At 40.2% G+C, this 20,096-nt stretch overlaps 1 protein-coding gene across 4 annotated transcripts in view; it reads left to right on the plus strand.

Annotated features, from left to right (window-relative positions):
• The window catches only part of HCFC1 (host cell factor C1), a 3,865,385-nt gene that overhangs the window by 1,142,489 nt on the left and 2,702,800 nt on the right, over positions 1 to 20,096 (plus strand). For all 4 annotated transcript variants that reach the window (XM_044080175.1, XM_044080172.1, XM_044080173.1 and 1 more), the window contains exon 5: positions 2,934 to 3,018. In XM_044080175.1, coding sequence (XP_043936110.1) covers positions 2,934 to 3,018 — 85 coding nt within the window. The remainder of the gene's footprint in view (positions 1 to 2,933; positions 3,019 to 20,096) is intronic.

A 20,096-nucleotide genomic window follows, 5' to 3' on the forward strand; every position in this document is an offset into this window, starting at 1 on the left:
AACCCCCTTTGAGGAACATATCCTTCAATTTGTGGCTTTCATGCAAGAAATCAGACTCGGGTGTGACCATACGCGCAGCTCTCTCAAATTGTCCCTTGACAACTGACTTTTTCTGATGCCAAGGGTGACAGCTGCTGTAATGGAGAAAGGAATTAGAGTATGTATGTTTTCTGTAAATCTTAAACACATTTGAGTTTTTCATCACGTCTTTACTCAGATCTACATCCAGGTAAAAAACCCGGTCTGTGTCGAAGACATGGGTGAAGGAAAGAAAGCTAGTTGTACTATTAAAGTAATCCACTAGTGATTCTGCGGAGTCCCTGTCACCATCAAGTATTATGAAAACATCATCAAGGAAGCGTGTGTAGAAGGAAATCTGCTTTTTTATGTTCGGCTTGTTAAAAATAAACTCATGCTCCCATGATGCCGTAACAAGGTTCGCATAACTCGCCCCACACAAAGACCCCAATTGCTACTTCTGTTTTTGGACAAAATACTTGCTGTTGAATGTAATATAGTTGTTATTCAGGGTGACATCCAACATCTCCTCTATTAGATTTACTTCATCTAATGGAGCTCCCTTTAACCTCAGTAGATTGCTGATCCGTTCAATCCCTTCATCATGTGGGATTGATGAATAATGATCCTAGACGTCTATTGTTAGAAAATTCAAAGGTTGTTTATAATCTAAGTTTTTAATTTGGGCTAATGTCTTGGAATCTTTGCAAATTTGTTGTTCTTGGGTGACGTATTTTTTAAGGGTTTCATCTACCCATTTCGCCCAAGGGTACAGCTCTGGGGGCTGGCATACTAAGATACTTGAAAAGATCTGAAGGAATCCTAGCTTCCAAAAACATTTCATATAGATGTGATCTAATTTTAGAGCAGGCTTGGTTTAATTCGTTGCGTGATACAAGCTATTAAGTTGGGCTGCTATTTTTTCCATTTTATTAATGTAGTCCTCAATATTCATCACTACTAGCCCACCACCCTTATCAGGTGACATAATCCGAACTGGAGCCTGCTAAATTAAGTGCAATAGGTCACGTTGTTCCTGGGAGGTGTTGAAGTGAAAGTTAAACTTTTTATTATATCCTACTCTAAATGAGTTGTATAAATCTAACTCAAAGATTTGTTCAAATAGTTGCAACGTAGGATTGGGGGGGGGGCACGACAAAATGTGCTAGATGTATGTAAAGCAGTTCTCTGTACATTGTCATTGTCCGCAAACAATAGTGACAGCTTTAACTTTCTAACATAGTTTTAAATCAATTAATACTTTTGCCAGATCTGCCCTTTTGGATGGAACAAAGTTGTTCCCCATTCACTAGTAATTCAACTAGAGATGAGTCATTAACAGTGTCTGAATAATTATAGATTTTGAAATCCTTGTCCCCCGTTCATTAGGATTTCTTTTAACTTAGAATTAAAAAATTCCATTGTGTTCGGATTCAATGAAGTCATCTCCTGCTTTTGCGATTCTTCGACTTGTTGGTATTGTACTGTGGTTTTTTGCCCTTCGATCTCAGATTGTACTGTGAGGCCGGATTCTGAAAATTTGGGGCATTTTGAACTGGTTGGGCTTCCCGAATGAGAGGAGCTAACAATTTAAGACCCACTAGGAGAACTCCCACTCCTGCCTGGGTCCTTAACTTTCTATTAGAGAAGCTGATGCACCCCCCCCCCCCCCTTGAGCCTGCTGCTACAGCAGAGTTAAAATTCCTGTTTTGGAAAACAGCCTTACTTCTAGCCATCACTTCAGCAAGAAGACTGTCTGAGTAACAGGCCCTTATGGCTGTGGAACCCTTCATTATCTTCCATGCGGACAGGGTTTCCCTCAGGACTAACCCATATTTATGCCCAATGTGGTATTCAGTGTGGCTTTAAACCAATCCATCCATTTACCAACCTTTTTTCCCAATCCTCAGAATAAAGGCAAAGGATCCTGCCCTCCTTGGACGTGCACAGACAGCTCAGGTTCTTCCTTGACAGGACTAAACCTTTCAGAAAATCTGACCAGCTGCTAGTCAGCTTTGCTACAGGGGCAGAGGGCAAGGCCATTTCAAAGCAAACCATGTCCAAATGGATAGCACACTGCATCCATTTCTGTTACAAACACCATGGAAAACCTACCCCACAGGGTATCAGGACTCATTCCACTAGGGCTACCTCAGTCTCTGCAGCATTTCTCAGGGGGAATCCCTACCAGGGACATCCTGGAAGCTGCAACCTGGAGTTCTGTACACACCTTCACCAAGCATTACCACTTTATCTTTTCTAAATCCAGAGCTGGATATGCCACAGCAGTCTTACAAGGCCTGCTAGCCAGCCCTAATACTTCTTGACTGCCTCCACCCTTCCTCAGCTTTGGGATCAACCCAAGTGTGATGACTGCAACAGTGAAACACGAAGAACATATTACAGTTGTGTGCACACTTACCATAAATGTAGATGTTCGAGTGTCTTCAGTGTTGCAGTCATGGTTACCCTCCCTCCAGCCCCCTGACCTTTCTATACTTTCTACCTATCCTCTTCTTTGGCAAGAAAAACTGATATAATGGCATCGGTTGCATGTTTTATACCCCTGACGACCTGACGTCATGGAAGAGGTAACAGCATCCGACGCAGAAATCCCAAGACTCCGGCATTCGGGCCGACTGAGGGCTATCTGCAGGCAGTTAACCCAAGTGTAATGACTGAAACAGTGAATACACTCAAACATCTACATTTATAAGTGTACACAGCTGTACTTTATACATCTACTATGACAGTTTTAAACCTCACAAATGCAGCATAACCTTGTTTTCATGGCAGCATAGGCTGCTGTTGTACTGTTCATCTTCTCTTAAAAATGTCTGTTAGGTTATTTATCGTATATTCCACAGCAGTCAAAGTTTTGTGTTTACAGTTAATAGTTACTAATTTTTTCACAGAGACATTAACTTGGAATAAACCTGACTTGAGTGGTGCAGCACCTCTCCCCCGCAGTCTTCATTCTGCAACTACAATTGGGAACAAGTAAGTGGCAGTGTTGTCAGTTGTCTTTTATTTATATCTTAATGCTAGTCTTCTAGCTTTGTTTTAGTGAGTTTGCTGCTCATGCTTCTCTTCATTGTACCTGGATAGAGTGAAGAATTGCACTTTATATGAAGTGTTCAGGTGATACTACTTATCATTCTCCAAAATAAAGTGAAGAGAGAACTCTGAAGTTGTCCTTTAGTTGAACGTTGTACCGAGTCAGCAACAGTAATCAGATTTGTGGATTGCACATTTTTTTTTTACCATATTGCCATCATATGGATGCATTGATCGTCTGAGACAGATGTGATCAGAATGAGTGCTTGTATCAGAACTTCATTCAGTTGAAATGCTTTTGTATATAAAAAGTCTACTGTTGAGTAAAATTAAAACTTAGTATTACTTTGCACTTCACTCTTGAAGTTCCTGTAATGGGTAGTAGGAGTTGTATATTTCTGAGTAAAAACGTTTTTGTCTATGTTTGAAGGTGAGCTCTTACCACAGGATGCGGTAGACCTCCCAACCGTTTCGAATTACTCTGTTTTTACCGAGTTTTGGGGTCAAAATGAAGGGGTACCACGATTACCGAGTGGCACCCCTTCATTTCCGATTTTTTTGCTTTCTTTCTTTTTTTTTTTTTTTTTTTTTGTTTTGAATTTTCGCGCTGTCAGAGCTGACGTCATCACGTGCGCAATGATGTCGGCTCCGTCAGTGCTAATAGCCAGTCGGAATTGAGCTCAAGGAGCTCGCATCATTATTTCCGGCTGGCTGTGAGCGGGCGGGAATTAAACAGCAGCAGCACTAATGCTGCCGAGAATGGGCTGAATTTACTTTTGTAAACTGCTATGCTGAGAATGGGCTAGCATTACTTTATTTTTGCAAATTTCTGCCAACATAAATGGACTTGGGCTGCAGGCTAAGAGAACGGGATGAAGCAAGGAATTAGGTAAGGAAACTGTGTGTGTGTGTGTGGCTGGGTATTCACTTATTGTCAGGTACGATGCCTACAGTTGTGCATGTGTGGGTGAGTGCACACACTTGAGTGTGTATATTCATGTGGTATGACCATATTTAACTTCTAGTATGAAATGTGCCAGTGTAAACTTTCTCACAGATAGAAAAGAATGTAATGTGTAAAATTATAAAAATAAGGGATGAGAAACATATATGCTTTGACGAGAAATGCTGCTAATTAACTGTCACAGAAGCTGGTAGGGCTTGCATAAATTTACACAGAGTAATTTAAAGAATAGAGGCAAGCAAGAAAGGAGCTATGAAAGCAATCATAGCCTGGCTGCTTCATGCATTCAGTAATTGAGAAAGCACTGCTAGAAATAACGTGGTCTAGAGATTACATTATTTGGGGTTTCATTCCAATATGCTTTTCCTGTTTTTAATAGTTGAATGTTTTTATTATCTGTTTTCCAGAAGGAGCAAAAAAAACTATTTTTAAATTAGAAATGTGCCTCGATAATCACAGATAAGTCAGCAGTAGTTACATTCAAGATGTAGTGTCATGCTTCCAGGAATCGCATGTACGTAGAAGTGCTGACAACTCTAAACAGATTAATGAATCCAGTTTAAATTCTGTTTAAAACAGAAAATGAAAGCTACATTCTTTAATTCCTTTACATATAATAGGACAGTTCAGTTCATTAGTAGTAAAACATTTTAGGTTTTCTGCTAGAGGAACTGTTTTTTTTTTCCATCTCCAGGCAAGAGAAATATGAAAATGAGTTATGCTACACACCACACACAAATGTTCCAGAGATCAGACATAAACAGCTCAATATAGAATATGTGCTGTAAATGAGATCTGAACTCCAGCTTTTGTGAGCCTGGAGATATTTTACATGTTCATTGTTCTATTTCCTCTTCTTTATTGATTTAGGGATTTTCCTTGATTTAAAATATTCTTGTATTTCTGTTGGAAAATAAAGCCGTCATTATTCCTAAGGCATTTTCCTAATATTCAGATTTATTTAAACAGCTCTTTTGTTCATTCATTTTTTTTGTTTGCCTTTACTTACACTACAAATTGAGGCTTTTAATTGGCTATACTGGCATATAGGAATTATAGGAAATTTGTGATTAATTTATTTTTTTTAAAACTGTAATTGTTAATATACTTCTCAGAAGCAGATAATGGCACAATGTCTTAAAATAGTAACAGACTAGAATCACACTGAATGTCCTCCTGCCTTCTTCAGATACATGTACACAAACAAAAGCACATGGTAGTGTGACTGCGGACCATTTCATTCCCAGCCTATTTCAATGAAATTGTCAACATGCATGGAATTGCTTAGCTACATATACACATGCACAATCACAAAACTCACCAAAATGGCTCCCTGTAAGTTTTTTAAGCAAATGTACATGCTAGTAGTGGATATATTTAAAAACAATGATTCCATAATTCCTTAAGTCATTGTCTTTATAATTATTTATAGTTTGGGTGTGGAAGCAGACTTTTATGATGGAAATGTTCTGAATTGGGCATTTTTATAATTATTGGTTCATGCATTTTCTTTCTTTGCCTACCGTACAGCCTACTATAAAAATGTTCATTCAAACAATAAATTTAAAATGTGCTCTGTCTAGCAAGTGTGCTGTATTATACAAGGACTATAACTTAATAGTCAGGAAGGTGTATCAAAGAAAAGAACGCATCATGTATGTTTCTTGTTTTGTGTGCAAAGGGCCAATGATTTGAAAACAGTCCAAAGGTAATCTTTATCCACCACTGGCCAGATGCATTTTCTTTGGATGTGGTACGGGTTTTAATGCTGTTTCGATGAATGTGAGTTTCAAGGGTAGAGAAATATTAATGCCAAGTCTGTTTTCATCATGAGACAGTATTGATTTGTTTATCACACATTAGTGCTTATGGTAAATGGGGTGAAATAGCCAGGTAATGGGATATTGGAATGGCTGCAGGGGGACTCTGGTGCCATATTTTGGTTGTCTGTTCAGTTTGTGTTCGAAAGTTGATATCCCACAATTCCATGGGAGTGGGTGGGGTTATGTAAATATGTATGCAAATTTGATAATCAGCATACAGATTTGTACCTATTTTTCATGGGCCTTGTCCAGATTTTTGATATTTCCAGGTTGAGAGGTATGGGATGCGGTGGCTGTGTTTATTTGTATATGGAAGATTATAACTCGGTGGTCAGGTTACAGATTTTTTTTTTTACCTTACTGTTGTTATAATGTGTAATTATGATTGTGTGACCGTAGTAACAGAAGATCTGAAGTTGCTGTTTTCATTTGGTCTTCAACCTGAGGTACTCTGATCCAGCACTGTTCTGACTTGGCCTTATAATCCAGCATCTGATCCAAAGTCCAAACCCCTCCCCTACCCACAATGCCCCTCTTTCCCTCCTCCCCTCAGATCTCGTTTGCCACTTGATTTGAACAGCATGGGTTTCCACTGCCCAAAGCTCAGTAGTCTGTTGTCTTTTAGGTTTTATATTTCTCCTTTCTGTAGTCTGTAGGTTTTGTCTTTCTAACTCTTAAATTTTCTTTGTGCTTCTCTGTGTCGGCCTCCATACAAAAAAAAATAATAAAAAAAAAAAAATTCACGTGCGTGCACACACTAGAATAGAAAAGAAAGCGAGTGCTTGGGCCTTCCTTTGCATTGGCTGACACCCCTAAGCCAGGCTTTAGGAAGTGTGCAGAGTGTGGGCATAAGCAACCACCTTCCAATGCCCACACTCTGTGCTTTGTCTGTTTGGGAGTTTCCCATTTAGATTCCTCTTGCTTGACCTGCGTAGGCTTCAATACCCTTGCTTTGATCGACAGGAGGAATAAGCTTATTTTAAAGGGCCTTCGCCCACTTCCTGCAGATCCACCCCTGCTTCTGGGACTTGTCCTCCTTTCAAGAAGCACAGGAACAGAGAGAAGGCCTGTACTAAAGATTGAGAGAGGCCTAGGAAGAGGTTTCCAGAGCGCTGTTCCTGTACCAAGCCCCCATCTAAGTTCTGCCCAGATCTGAGCTGGAGTTCCCTTCTCTTGCGATCTCCACATTTTTCCAAGGAGCCAGAGACTACTTGGGCTGGGTCCCCAGCCACCACTGCCCTTCAGCGTCATTCTAGACTGAGGTTGGTGGCTTCTTCAGTCTTGTCCACTGAGTCTGTCCGCAGCTGAGGTGGACAGGATGATGTTGAAATTCCTTTGAGCCCAGATTTAGCTGGTAGACTGTCCTGCTCCATCTCTTGCTGGGGCGGTGAGCATGTAGTCTGCCTTCCTCCAAATCTATTCTTTTCCTATCTGGTCTTCAGTTGATGGTCCCTGGTACATCTACTTCATGTTGCCTTGAGCGGTTTGGCTCCAACATTTTCAGAGCAGACCAACTCTCAGAACTGTAGCCTCAGTGTTCGGTCCGAGGGCATACTGTCGACTGTGAGGTTTTTGGGGTTGTCCCTTTCCCTCTGCGCTGGGAGGGTTTGGGTCAGGTCCCGCATTCAGCACTGAGGGTGGCTGATCCGGCCTCTGCCCTGGGCATTCTACCTTCTGGGGTCCGCTGGCCTTTGACTATGTTCATCGTGCATACAGCTGCAGTCATAACAGATGGGTTCTCCTGCCGTCAGGCGGGTTATCGGTCGGCCGAATTCCAAAGTCTAGGTCTGGCGTCAGTTGTCGCTTCTTCCCTGACGTCAGTGCGACAGGGGTATAAAGGAACCAGCCAACGCCATTTTCTCCAGTCTTTTTTTCCGCGCGGTGCCCGAAGCAGAAGCAGTTCGCAAGTGCCGGTCGGCCAGCTCCTGAGATTACGAAAATTTGGAAACCGAAGTCTTCTTAAAAGCTAAGTACCCCGTTGGGGAAAATTTTCTTGCCTCAGACCGATGTCAGACAAAGTTAATAATTGTATTTCTTGTGGGAAGCAAATACCGCATAAGGATTTCCATTCCCTCTGTATACCTTGTTTAGGCCCAGACCACGACGTCTCGGTCTGTCGCTTTTGTGCTACATTCAACAAACGCACTATTAAGCGTCGGGCAGTGTTTGCCCAGCATTATTTTGGGAAAGCATTTAACTATACTATGTCGTTGGATACTCCGATTCCGGTTTTGTCTAAAAAACGCAAAGACAAGGACCGACACACGAGGTCCGCGGCCTCTACCGACACCACGCCTTCAGACCTTCCTCTTCTTTCTCCATCAAGGCTTTCACCAAGTCTAAAGCGACCATGCACTCTAAGAGACCAGCTACACAGGGCCCATCTCCAGGCCCCATGCCTAAGAAACAGATGCTTAAAATGGCTGAGGATTTAATTACTCTAATCAGAGGTTCTCAGCCCCCACCGGACAAAAGGCCCAGAGTGGAGGAAGATTCCCCCTCCTCTGATCAGGGCTCCATTATTTCAGAACACTCTGATGATCAGGAACAGTCTTACTCCCCTTTTGAAGACTCTGATGCGGAGGAGTCCATCCCTTTTGTATCCCCCCCCCCGAGGATTACTCATTTGGGGAAACTTTGCATACCTTAAGGGAACACTTCCACTGGGAAGGCCAGGATTATTCGGATTCCAAGAAAAGGCTCAGGGAATTTCTCTTGTTACCCCAGCACAGGCCTCTGGCTATACCTCCTGTCTTGGACATCCTAGATGATGTTTACTTGGAGGCCTGCCTTAACCCGGACTCTCTACCTCCAGCTCCAGTTAAGCCTGACAGGTACTACAGGGTTCCTGACTCACACCAATTTCTATACAAAAGCCATGCTGCTGACCTAGAAACCATTTCCCAGGGCCCCAAGGGAGTTAAGGCCTCCATTGTCAAAAATCCATTGCCTTCCGAGAGAGATTCCAGATCCTTAGAAAGGTGGGGGAAAAAGGTATATACCTCGGCTACCTTATCCATGAGGGCCTTAAACTGTCAGTTTCATATGCTAAAATACCAACAGTTTTTGTTATCACAATTGAAAAGTAAAATGTCACAACCTGAACAACCAGACTTGAAGGAGTTACAGGATTTGATGCATAGTGCAGAACAAGTGGGTAAGCATACCTTACAATGTGGTTTTGATGCTCTAGAGGCCTCATGTAGAGCTGCTGTTACAGGCTCAGTCATACGTAGGCATGCCTGGCTCAAGGAACAATCCTTGCCAGATCAGGTCAAAACAAAATTATTAGATGCTCCTCTACAAAAGGATGTATTATTTGGTGCTAATGCTGAGGAAGTATTACGGAAAATGGAGGAAAAGGCTAAATCAATGCAAACTGTGAAAGAATTTCTACAGGTTCAACCCCCACGTTTTAGTAGAAATTGGCCTTCCAAAAACTGGTCCTTTCCTGCCACAGACAGACCCCAAAGAGGCAGATACAGGCACCCGAGGGGCAGAGGACAATCCCAAGGATCGTATAGAGGCAGACAATGGCAAGCTCCTACACAAAGAGGTGGTGAGGACAACTCGCAATCTTTCAGAAAGCAAACCCAATGACTTCCCCTTTGCATGCCAACGAGGTCTCAAATGGCAGCCCCCTTAGGAAGAAAGCTGGCATTATTCTTATAAAAATTGGCATGTTGTCACAAAGGACAAATGGATCCTGGACATTATAAACAGAGGCTACAAATTCCATTTTCACACCCTTCCAAAAATGAGAGGCATGCCAAACCTGCCACACAATCAAAGGGCAGAGGCACAAAGGCAAATTTCATATCTCATAAACATGAAAGCTATTCAGAGGTACCTACGCACGAACAAGGTTAAGGTTTTTATTCAAGGCTATTTCTGGTGCCAAGGAAGGGAAAAGATTGGAGACCTATTTTGGATCTATCCATCCTAAACACATTTCTACTCGTACCAAAATTCAAGATGCTCACTCTACAGCAACTTCTTCCCATGCTGGGCAAGGAGTCTTGGCTGGTAACACTGGACCTCAAGGAGGCATACCTGCATGTCCCAATCAGACAAAATTGCAGAAGGTACCTCAGATTTCTTGCAGGTTCAACCCATTATCAATTCTCTGCATTGCCCTTTGGCTTATCTACTGCGCCCAGAGTATTCACGAAATGCCTGGCATCAGTAATTGCCTACTGCAGACTTCAAGGGATACAAATATACCCCTATTTGGACGACTGCCTGATCCAAGCGGACAGCAAGCACATTCTTCTGAAACATCTGGCTTGTGTAATAATGTTATTGAACTCTCTGGGATACACAGTCAACAAAAAGAAATCAAGGCTAATACTCTCTCAGAAGATTATTTTCCTGGGTGCCAATTTGGACACAAACACCCAGATGGCCTACCTCACGCCAGAGAAGCAGGGGCAACTAATTCAATACTTCAGAACACTAGCAAATTGCACCAGGCTGACTGCAAGGAAAATCCTGCAGGCTCTGGGATTCATGGCATCTTGCATCTTACTAATCCCATGTGCAAAGCTGCATATGAGGAAACTACAATGGTACCTGCAGTGGCGGATCCAGGAATTTGCAAAAGGGGGGGCGCAGTCTGGTTAGTTGACTACCGGGGTGTAAGCGGTCAAGTGGGACACTAGGTTTGCTGCTTGTGAAAAGACCATCTTAAGAAGCTCTGATGTGTGGAAAGACATCAATGTACATTCAGTTGCATATGATTTTGCTGTAGATATGGCAGAAGAAACAGGTAATTCTTGTGCAGCACACAGCACTTGAACAGACTGGGTAATCTCTGGGATACATACCGGTCTCTCCAGCAGATCCAATTTATATCACAGGTAAGGTTTAAGTCTTTAGAACAGGTAATTCTGGTACTGTTTGTTTTGTGGATATGCAGGAGGTCCAGCACAGTGGGGTCTGACAATGCCCTGCATATCAGGAATAGCTTTCACCTCAAAAGCATGTAAGAGACAGAATACAGGGATAGAACCTTAAGGCAGTCTGCATAGGACATTTTACTTAACCCTGTATTCTTTTAGTGAGGAACCTCTGTGGATGTTCCATTAGTTAGATGTGCCTGGCATATCTCTCAACTGCACAATTCTTTCCAGAATGTCCAGATTTTTGCCACATATTTTTTGTCTGTTTTTCATAAAATTATGGTTTTCTGGCAAATTAGTGGCAAATCACTAAAGACTGAAGTTAGAAAATAATGGCATTTGAGTTTCCGACTTCAAACCCTTCAGTAAAGTCATGCTAATACAAACCTGTTATACTAACTTTCTAAGTTTGTAAGAGCAATATTTAAAAATTGTCCCTACTTTTGGGCCTTTGTCCCACTTTTATAAATGCCTTTGTCCAGATTTCTTGCTCTAAGAGGTAGGACCTAGTTAAGTACATACCATCTTCTGAATGCCAAATACAGTGAAACAATGACTTCCTTGAACTTAGATGCCATACCTTTGTTTATAAGTTGCTCAGCATAGGATTTCCTCACTACTGTAGACACATGATAGTCAAAGGCTAGATTACTATCCGTGCATGTCCCCAAGCCCCTGACTGCTGGGTCAGCTGTAAGGGGTATGTTGTCAATATGATAGTTACCAGGGGTGGATGACTGTTCCTAAAGGATACTATTATACATTTCTTGGCATTTAGTTTTAGTCCGTGGCTCTGACACCAGTCTGTCAGCCCCTCCTGGAGATTCAATGACAGCTCCTAATTTGCAAACATCTGCAAATTTTTATCAGCCAGAGACCACTGACATTGGCCTTGACTTCAGAGAAGTAAATGCCAAAAAGGAGTGGTCCAAGGACTGATCCCTGAGGGACTCCACTTGTAACTGGCCTATTTGTAGAGGTGGCTGCCCAGTTCTAACTTCCTGGGTCCTGTCTGAGCCAGTTGGCTATCCACTGGGTAACATATGAGTTTGTACCCAACCTTTGAGTTTGTCAGCAATGCCAGTGGGGTATTGTGTCAAATGCCCTAGCCAGGTCAAGGTAGGCAGTTTGAACCATTTTGCCCTCATCCATTGCTTTGGTGACCTTCTTAAAGAAGTCTACCAGGTTGAGTAGGCATAATATGCCCTTGATGAAACCAAACTGGATTGGATCCAGTGTTAGGAGGTTTACTATATCACTGTTGATCATTTCCATGATAATTCTTCTCATGGATTTACATACAAGACTAGTGAGACTTATAGGACTGTAGTTTCCAGGGTCTGTAGACAAGCCTACCTTTGTGCAGAGGTATGAATTTGCTGTTCTCCATTCATGCGGCAAAAAGCCTGTTTAGAAGCTATAGTTAAATAGCAATTCCAGAGGCTCTGGCAGGTCACTTTCATGCTATTTAGAAGGCATACTGAGATACTGTCTGGACCCATTGATGCAGTGTTCTTTGCCTCAAGGACCTGTTCCCTAGTGATAGCAGGGTCGGTATATTAGATGGTATTTCTGAGGGAAGGTTAAGGGGGAGAGAGGGGTAAAGTTGGAGCTGAATTTAATCAGTCAGTAGGTTTGCTATACCTCTGGCTTAGTAGCCTAATGAAACAGTTTACACCGTTAGCAACAACAGTTCAGCCTCTGGATAGATGCATCATTGATATTTACCACCCACATAAATCAGCAGATAAAAGCAGGTTATGCCATAAAACACATTTTTAGCCAAGAAAGCAAAATAAAATTATTGCCCAATGTGTCAAACCTTTCCCTGGCTCATTCTCTCTGCTACACATTCCAATAGGTGCCTTCAAACAATTCAAAACCGAATCTCTTACTCTGTATGTTAAATGTACTCCCAAATGCCTAACAGCCATAAAATGAACACCAACCACTGATTAAGCTCCTATCAGTCCTGATATGCAAACCTCCTGTTCCCTGGCTATTGCTCAGCTAGCTCCTATGCACTATTAAAAGGTCAGAATCTCCTAAAGCCACAGCATGTTCACCTCAGACATACCATGCATCACATGAGCTCTATACTACCATCAAAGCATTCTACATTTCTTACTTCAAATGGTAAATGTACTCCCAAATGCTTAGGTACCATAAATGATTAGCAGTCACTGATTAAGCTCCTATCAACTCACATATACAACCACCTTTTCCATAACTCACCTCTGCATTATCAAAAAACACATTCAAGCACTCAGAGGCACAAAACATTCACCTCATATGTGGCATCCATCACAGAAGCTCCTTACCAATACAGAAGCATTCTGTATAACGGGAACTAATACACAGGATAAAATCCATGCCAGTGAGGATATCAACCACCTGATTTTCCAAAGCAATAAAACGTTTACCTTATTTCCCCATCCTCCATCTATTCTTGCAACTCTGCCTTTGTTACCATCCCCAAGACATCTACAAATCTTAATCAGCTACTCAGCCTCAATTTTCTCGTTTTGTATAATTAAAGCATCAGTTTCTTTCCAGTTCCAACCCAACATAAACCTCTCAAAAGTACTTTATTTAAACTGCATGTTCCACATTAAAAGGGTCTATCACACATTTAATTTAATGATGACATTTTTAACAAATATCTGTTGTAAATACAGAATCATGTCAATTCATCTATATACTCATTACAGCATTATTAACCATGACATGAGCTTTCTAGATGCAGCTGTTAGCAAAACTTTCACATTAAGGAGAGCTACATGAATGTACACAAACATTATTGAGTTACCTAGAAACTTTAAAACAACTACGACCGATTAAAAAACATGTTCAATCACTTGTTACTGGCTGCTGTGCATACCGCTCTTAAAATGTAAATAAGTAAATTTTTTGTTATTTTTCACGTGTTCTCTTTTCCTTGCATCTATTTCAATTATATATTTTTTTATTTTATATTTCAGTTATATTTTAATCATCATTTCAGTTTGCTAAGAACACTAGGGTTGTGGCTGAAGTGACAACCCGATGCCTTGTGCACAACTGGGGAAAAAAAAAAAAAAGAGAGAGCTGTGAATGGATGGATCAGGGGTGTTTGAAAAGTCAGCCAGTATGAGTGTCTCATAACCTATTTAGGGTCAAATAAAACTGAATTTAATTGACACTGTGGCCAGTTTTTGACTGCAGTTACATAGTCTATCAACAGGCAGTTCAGCCCAAACAAAACCGTCAAACTATGTATTTTCTTATTCAGTTACAAATTTAAAATTCTCAGTTCAGAAGCAAAGAACCATTAGGTCTGCAAATCCCCCACTGAGAGAAAAATAGGGAGACACATTTACATTCAAACATATAAAGTGCTGTCATTTTTGGGCTTCAGTTCAAATATCTGACACAATATTCTACAATAGCGCCTTAACTTAACCAAAAGCAGTGGCACAGCTAGAGTCTGTACTGCCCAGGAATGTCTGAGTTTGCAGCCCACCCCCACAAAAATCATGGTCAAATGGGCCTCCCGATACACAGACCCCCCACAGTCATTCCAGTGTCCCATTACTTGGCTATTTCTCCCCATTTACCATAAACACTAATGTGCATGCTGCTCTATGCTTTACTTCATTTAAAAAATTATTTTAAAATTTTATGGCACAAACACTGATAATAGAAATTTGCTAAACAAAGGAAAACAGTCTCACAATGAAAATAGACTTAGCATTAAAACTTCTCTGCCCTTTAAACTCACATTCATTGAAACAGCATTGAAACTCACATTCAAAGAAAATGCATCTGGCCAGTGACGGATAAAAAGTTTAACTTTGGGCTGTTTTCAAATCATAGGCCGCTTGCACACATATTTGCGAGCTTGCAGACATACATGTGTTCTTTGATTCACCTTCTTGATTGTATTAAATTATATTCCTTGCATAATACAGCACATTTGTTAGAGCATGTTTTAAATTTATTATTTTGAACATTTAATACATAAAGCAACAATGACAAAACTGCCCAATTCAGAACATTTCCATCAAAGTCTACTGAAACTTCTATCATTACAAGCCACCAATATCAGTAAATATGCGCAATCTTTGCAAGTCATCTAAATCCATATTAAAGAGATCTGTAACTAATGAAGTTGCTGCTAGCAAACAACTTTATATTTCATTGTTTCATCTACAAGTAAAGTGCCTGTTGCCCTTGAAGAATAAATTGCCCATGTTACGTTAAAAAAATGATAAGCTAGTAATATTGCAATAGGGAATAGATGGCAAACTGATTACCTAGTAATGATGAAACTTATCTCCTCCAAAGGAGAATCTACACAGGACTGCAGCATCCACCTCCTTTAAAGTACAACATAGTACCATATCAGCAATCCATCTACATACTGTGGGATTAGAACCCACAGCCTTCTGCATCAAAAGCAAGTATACTATCTGCTGTGTTACTAGCAATGCAAACTGGGCATAAGCAGAACTTCTCTTTCTCAAAAGCTCTCAGCTCCTTGTAAAATTCACTTGACAATCAACTAAATCCTTTGCAGCACAAGAAATCTAGTAAAAGCCAAAATTTATTGGGGGATCAAAAGCCCAAAACCAGGAACAAATGTTAAATATTGCTTGCATAATCTTAGAAAGTTTTAGAATAAAACATGATTTGTGTTTCCATGTGTTTTCTGAAGATACGAAAACTAAAATTTAAATGGCTATCATTATTTAGTGAATTCAATTTTCACTGATTTTCCAGAAAACCACAAATTGTAGGAGGAACAGACCAAATGTATGAGCCAGACATTCAACCCGGCAACACACAGAGCAACCCAGCAGCACACAGAGCAATACAAACCAACAGCAAGACAAATTAAACACTCTGGCAGCAATAAGAATCAGCAATACATTCACGTGTGCACTCACAGGCAGCAATAAGATGATCAAAACAAATGCTGTACTGTATTTCAAATTGTGTGGCATGCACAGATGTGACTGGAAGAACAGATGCTATGGGCCGAAGATGAAGAACACCCTTAAAAAAATCACTTTTTTTTTCAATTAAAACTCTTAATGTAAATGTGTGCCTGGGTGGACCACCCCTCTAGCACCCCCCTCCAGCTACACCATTGACTAAAAGCATTTTAAGTTATCTGACCATCGTGACATTTGTTTTTAACTTACCTCTCATATATCGAACTTTGTTTAAAAAAAGCAATAAAGATCAGCTATCCATTTAAACATTGTTTGTTTGTATTATAATTTCTTCACAGCATCACACCCTGTCACTCCATTTAAACATTGTTTGTTTGTATTATAATTTCTTCACAGCATCACACCCTGTCACCCTTGCTGGTATCAATGAACTGGCTGACCAAACTGTTGTAGACCAAAAAGTAACATGCTCAACACATGACACATCATTAAGTTTGCTATTTCCTAGCCCCAGCATTCACCCTGCCTCACAACAAGCATGTTAGTTAACTACTGGCTTAAGCAATACCTAGGAGTGCACAGTAGGCCACTCTCAACACTAAAATATTTTAATATATTAAGTGATTTGTGCCTCAGTGCTTGGACAGCCAAGTACCTGATTGAATTCAAAATGTATATAAGTTATAAGTACAATAACAGTTTTATTTATTAACACATATCTATTTATTGACCACATACATGGACTGGCCCAATGCCCTTTTCAGTCATGACGCAGGTTCAGGAAGGAGCTAAAGGAATATACAGTTGTATTACAGTATGATAAATTCTGAGTTCATTCAACTCATAATAAAGTCTTTGCATGACTTAGTAAGTTTCAGATAATGATAAAATGTACTTCTCCCTAGAAAAAAAAATGTCTTACTGGTATAAATATCTGTGGACCTCAGAAGAGCATTTGAAAGTGATGATCACCAAATTATTATATAAAATGTACACTCTTACTGGATTTGGAATAATACAATGAAATGGAAAGCTGTCATTTTAATAAAACTTTTCGTTTTCATTGACAATCAGGCATTGCCTCATTCCACAAGGATTATATTTTTTTTCATTGTTTCAGGTACTATTACTCAAAAAATTTCTTCTTCAGTAATTTTTATTATATGCAGGTTTGGACAAATTATGTGCACTTTAAAAATCTTGGATAACAAGAACTCAGAACAGAACCAGGATTCCCGTAGTTCTTGTATATCACTACCTGAATCAAAGGCTTGCAATGAACAAGCAGACTGGGGAGTTAACTAAGATGTAATGATCCCAAAAATAAAGTTTTTCCTAGAGCAATAGCATTTATCCATAAAACCCTCTAAAAAATAAGACCCTTCCCAGGAAGACAAATTACATTAAGAGAACACTGAGCCACTGACACACAATCCTCACAGATCAAATGTGTTTAAAACTCACTACTTTTAAAAATGGACAGTTCATTTCTTGCTATCAGGTGCTTTGAACCTGCAATGCCCACAAAAGGTAATATATTAAACGTCTTACAGTCAGCAGATTTTATGCTGGGTTTAATGCTGACAATCTCCATTTATAAGGAAGCACATAAAAAAGAGGCATTAGCCATCTGTTTTGGAAAAAATGTGCTGCCCGTTCTTGCCCAGTGCATTCATCTGAAAGTTCCATATCGGAAGCTTTACATAGATTTTGGGCATCACTGCATTGCAGACTTATTTCTTAACCCTCGCCTGTTAAGCAAACCTTAAAGCTTATGGCTCTCCAGTACTGAAGCCAGCTATGTGGTAACAACAGTAAGGAAATTAAACAAATGATATCTTTCTTATCATATCGGAGGCACAGGATCACGTCATAGAAAGGCAGCTTACATGTTCCTTCTAACCCCCTATTAAATGTGTTGATGAAAATAAGCCTTTATTAAATAAAATATTCTTTTGGAACTAATACAAAATTAAAACATTCTAATTCCATGAAGATCTTTGATCTACAAGTCATCAGTTTCCAATTTTCAAGGTGCCAAAACGGTACAGTTTTCTCCAGAAGACTATTATGTGCGTTAAAGATTTCTTTGTAGTCTTTAAGAGACCGCATAGTAATTTTCTTAGTTCTCCCCTTAAACATTGAGGGGAGAACTAAGAAAATTACTACGCGGTCTCTTAAAGACTACAAAGAAATCTTTAATGCACATAATACTCTTCTGGAGAAAACTGTACCGCTTACTTTGAAAATTGGTAAGTCAATAAAATAAAAATTAGCATTACCTCAGTGCACATCACTTTGTCACTGTAGAAGAATAGTTTCAAAGTCAACTGTATTTTTTATTTTAAAATTAAACTAAATTACTTTCTAACAGAAGATTAACTTACTCAGCCATATGACAGCTTAGGGTTACTATATTTGGTTATACGAAAAAGAGGACGATAGATTCTTTGTCGGGACAAAAGGTCTTTCACACTAGACCAAAAAAAAAAAAAGGTCTTTAATGCAGAACATTGCAGTTCCACTTGAATCCAGTTGTCACATCCATTGTTACATACGGATATTAAGGCATCCTGTCCTGAACCACTGCAAAAATGCTTATAATAAAGAGAGAGAAAATTCTCATTTCTTTACTACATACAAAGTCTACACAATTAGAAAATCCAAATATGAAAGGATAACAGATGTCTCACTTTCACTGACAGCACAGATTTAAGTGTTCCGTGACTTTTGCAATACTGCCCTGGCTTGCACTAGCATTAAATGATTTCTCATGCTAACACAAAAGAGACTTTCTGCATCAGGGAGAGTGGACATATAAAAAATTTAAAAGAAACGGTGGTAGACCTCTTCCATACATGCTTAATGTACTTTTGTTAAGTAATAAAATTCACACTAGTACACCTAAAGTGATCAGTCTACTTCTTTTGGAAAATAAACATCATTCCTTTTTCATTCTTGCATACTATTCCAGTCAACAAAAATAAATATACAGCTAAAATGCAATAAATTACACATACACTAACACAGAGATACAGACACACACACACACGTCAATATCAGAATAAAGTGGCAAACTAAACCTGCCTTTCACAGAGCATGGCAGCACAGGAGATGTGCAGTGCAAGTGTTCTGGATTCTTCAAACCGATCTGCGTAACTAGCTTTCTATTCTGCAACCCAGCTGTTGCTATAACCCCTCCTTTTTTATGCCATAGACTTTCAAAATGTTAAAAGCTAGTTGCCTGTCTTATTATCCATGGGAACAAGCTGATAGATACTGCTATCAAATAATACAAACATGCAAAATGTTTACAGTTTGTCCATCTTATCAGTCAAAGGGGCCATCCTCTCCTTATGAAGCAACCACTGCAACAAGCAGTTTAACACACTTTTCTGTTATGTACAATTCCCCTGTTCCTCACACAGGACACAAAAATATGATGAAATTGAAAGCCAAGATGCTGCTTTTAGAAGTCATCCACTTATCACCTCACAAGAAGTTTGGAAAAACCTCATCCTGTTCAGAAGCTTTAAATACTAACATCCACACCCCTCTTCTGTCCAGCCACTGAGCTTAAATTAGCTTTATTTCTTAACTACTGAGTCTTCCAGCAAGCATTAATCACCCTCCCCACTCTGTGTATCTGCCATGAATTCCTTTTACAATGACATCATGCAAAACAGTCAGAGAGAGGTTGCATGAAATAGTTCAAATTTTTGCAGAGAGCAGAAAAGGTAATGTCTACTGAACCTTAGTTCACACATACCTTTATTTGTGCCATCTCTCAATTGGACCTTCTCTCACAGTGAGAGTCTCTCTCCGAGTCCAACTCCAGTCGCGGAAGACCTACGGCTGTGGTGGGTCCTACCTCTCAGTCGGTCCCTCCTTGACACATACTAGTCCTGCTTCTCCCCGCGCAAACACAGTCTCGCCTCTCTTGCGAATCTCGCAAGCAAGCTCTTCTACCTTCTGCGCATGCGTGGATTTGAATTCTGAGTCGGGATTGCAAAACCCAAACAAATCGCGGAAGTTTTGAAAAACCGCCCGGACGCCTGGACAGGAGCACAAAAAGATATGTCCGGGGAAAACCGGATGAATGGTTTAAAAAAAAAAAAAGTTTAAAAAGGGGCTGGCTCGCGCCCCTGCGCCTATGCCTAAATCCGCCACTGACCTGAAAAACATATGGTCTCAACACAGCCACAGTTTGGAAACAATAATACCACTAATTCCATGTCTGCAAAAGGAATTTCTGTGGTGGGCTCAAGCATGTCAAACACAGGTCTTCCATTCAGCAAGCCTCAAGCAAATCAAGTCATCACAACAGACGCAGACTACGCCTTGGGGGCGCACATGACAGACCGGTGCATTCAGGGCAAATGGTCCCAAAAAGAAA

Source organism: Protopterus annectens, chromosome 8.part0 (assembly GCF_019279795.1).
Source record: "Protopterus annectens isolate FY-2018-M chromosome 8.part0, PAN1.0, whole genome shotgun sequence".
NCBI lineage: Eukaryota > Metazoa > Chordata > Ceratodontiformes > Protopteridae > Protopterus > Protopterus annectens.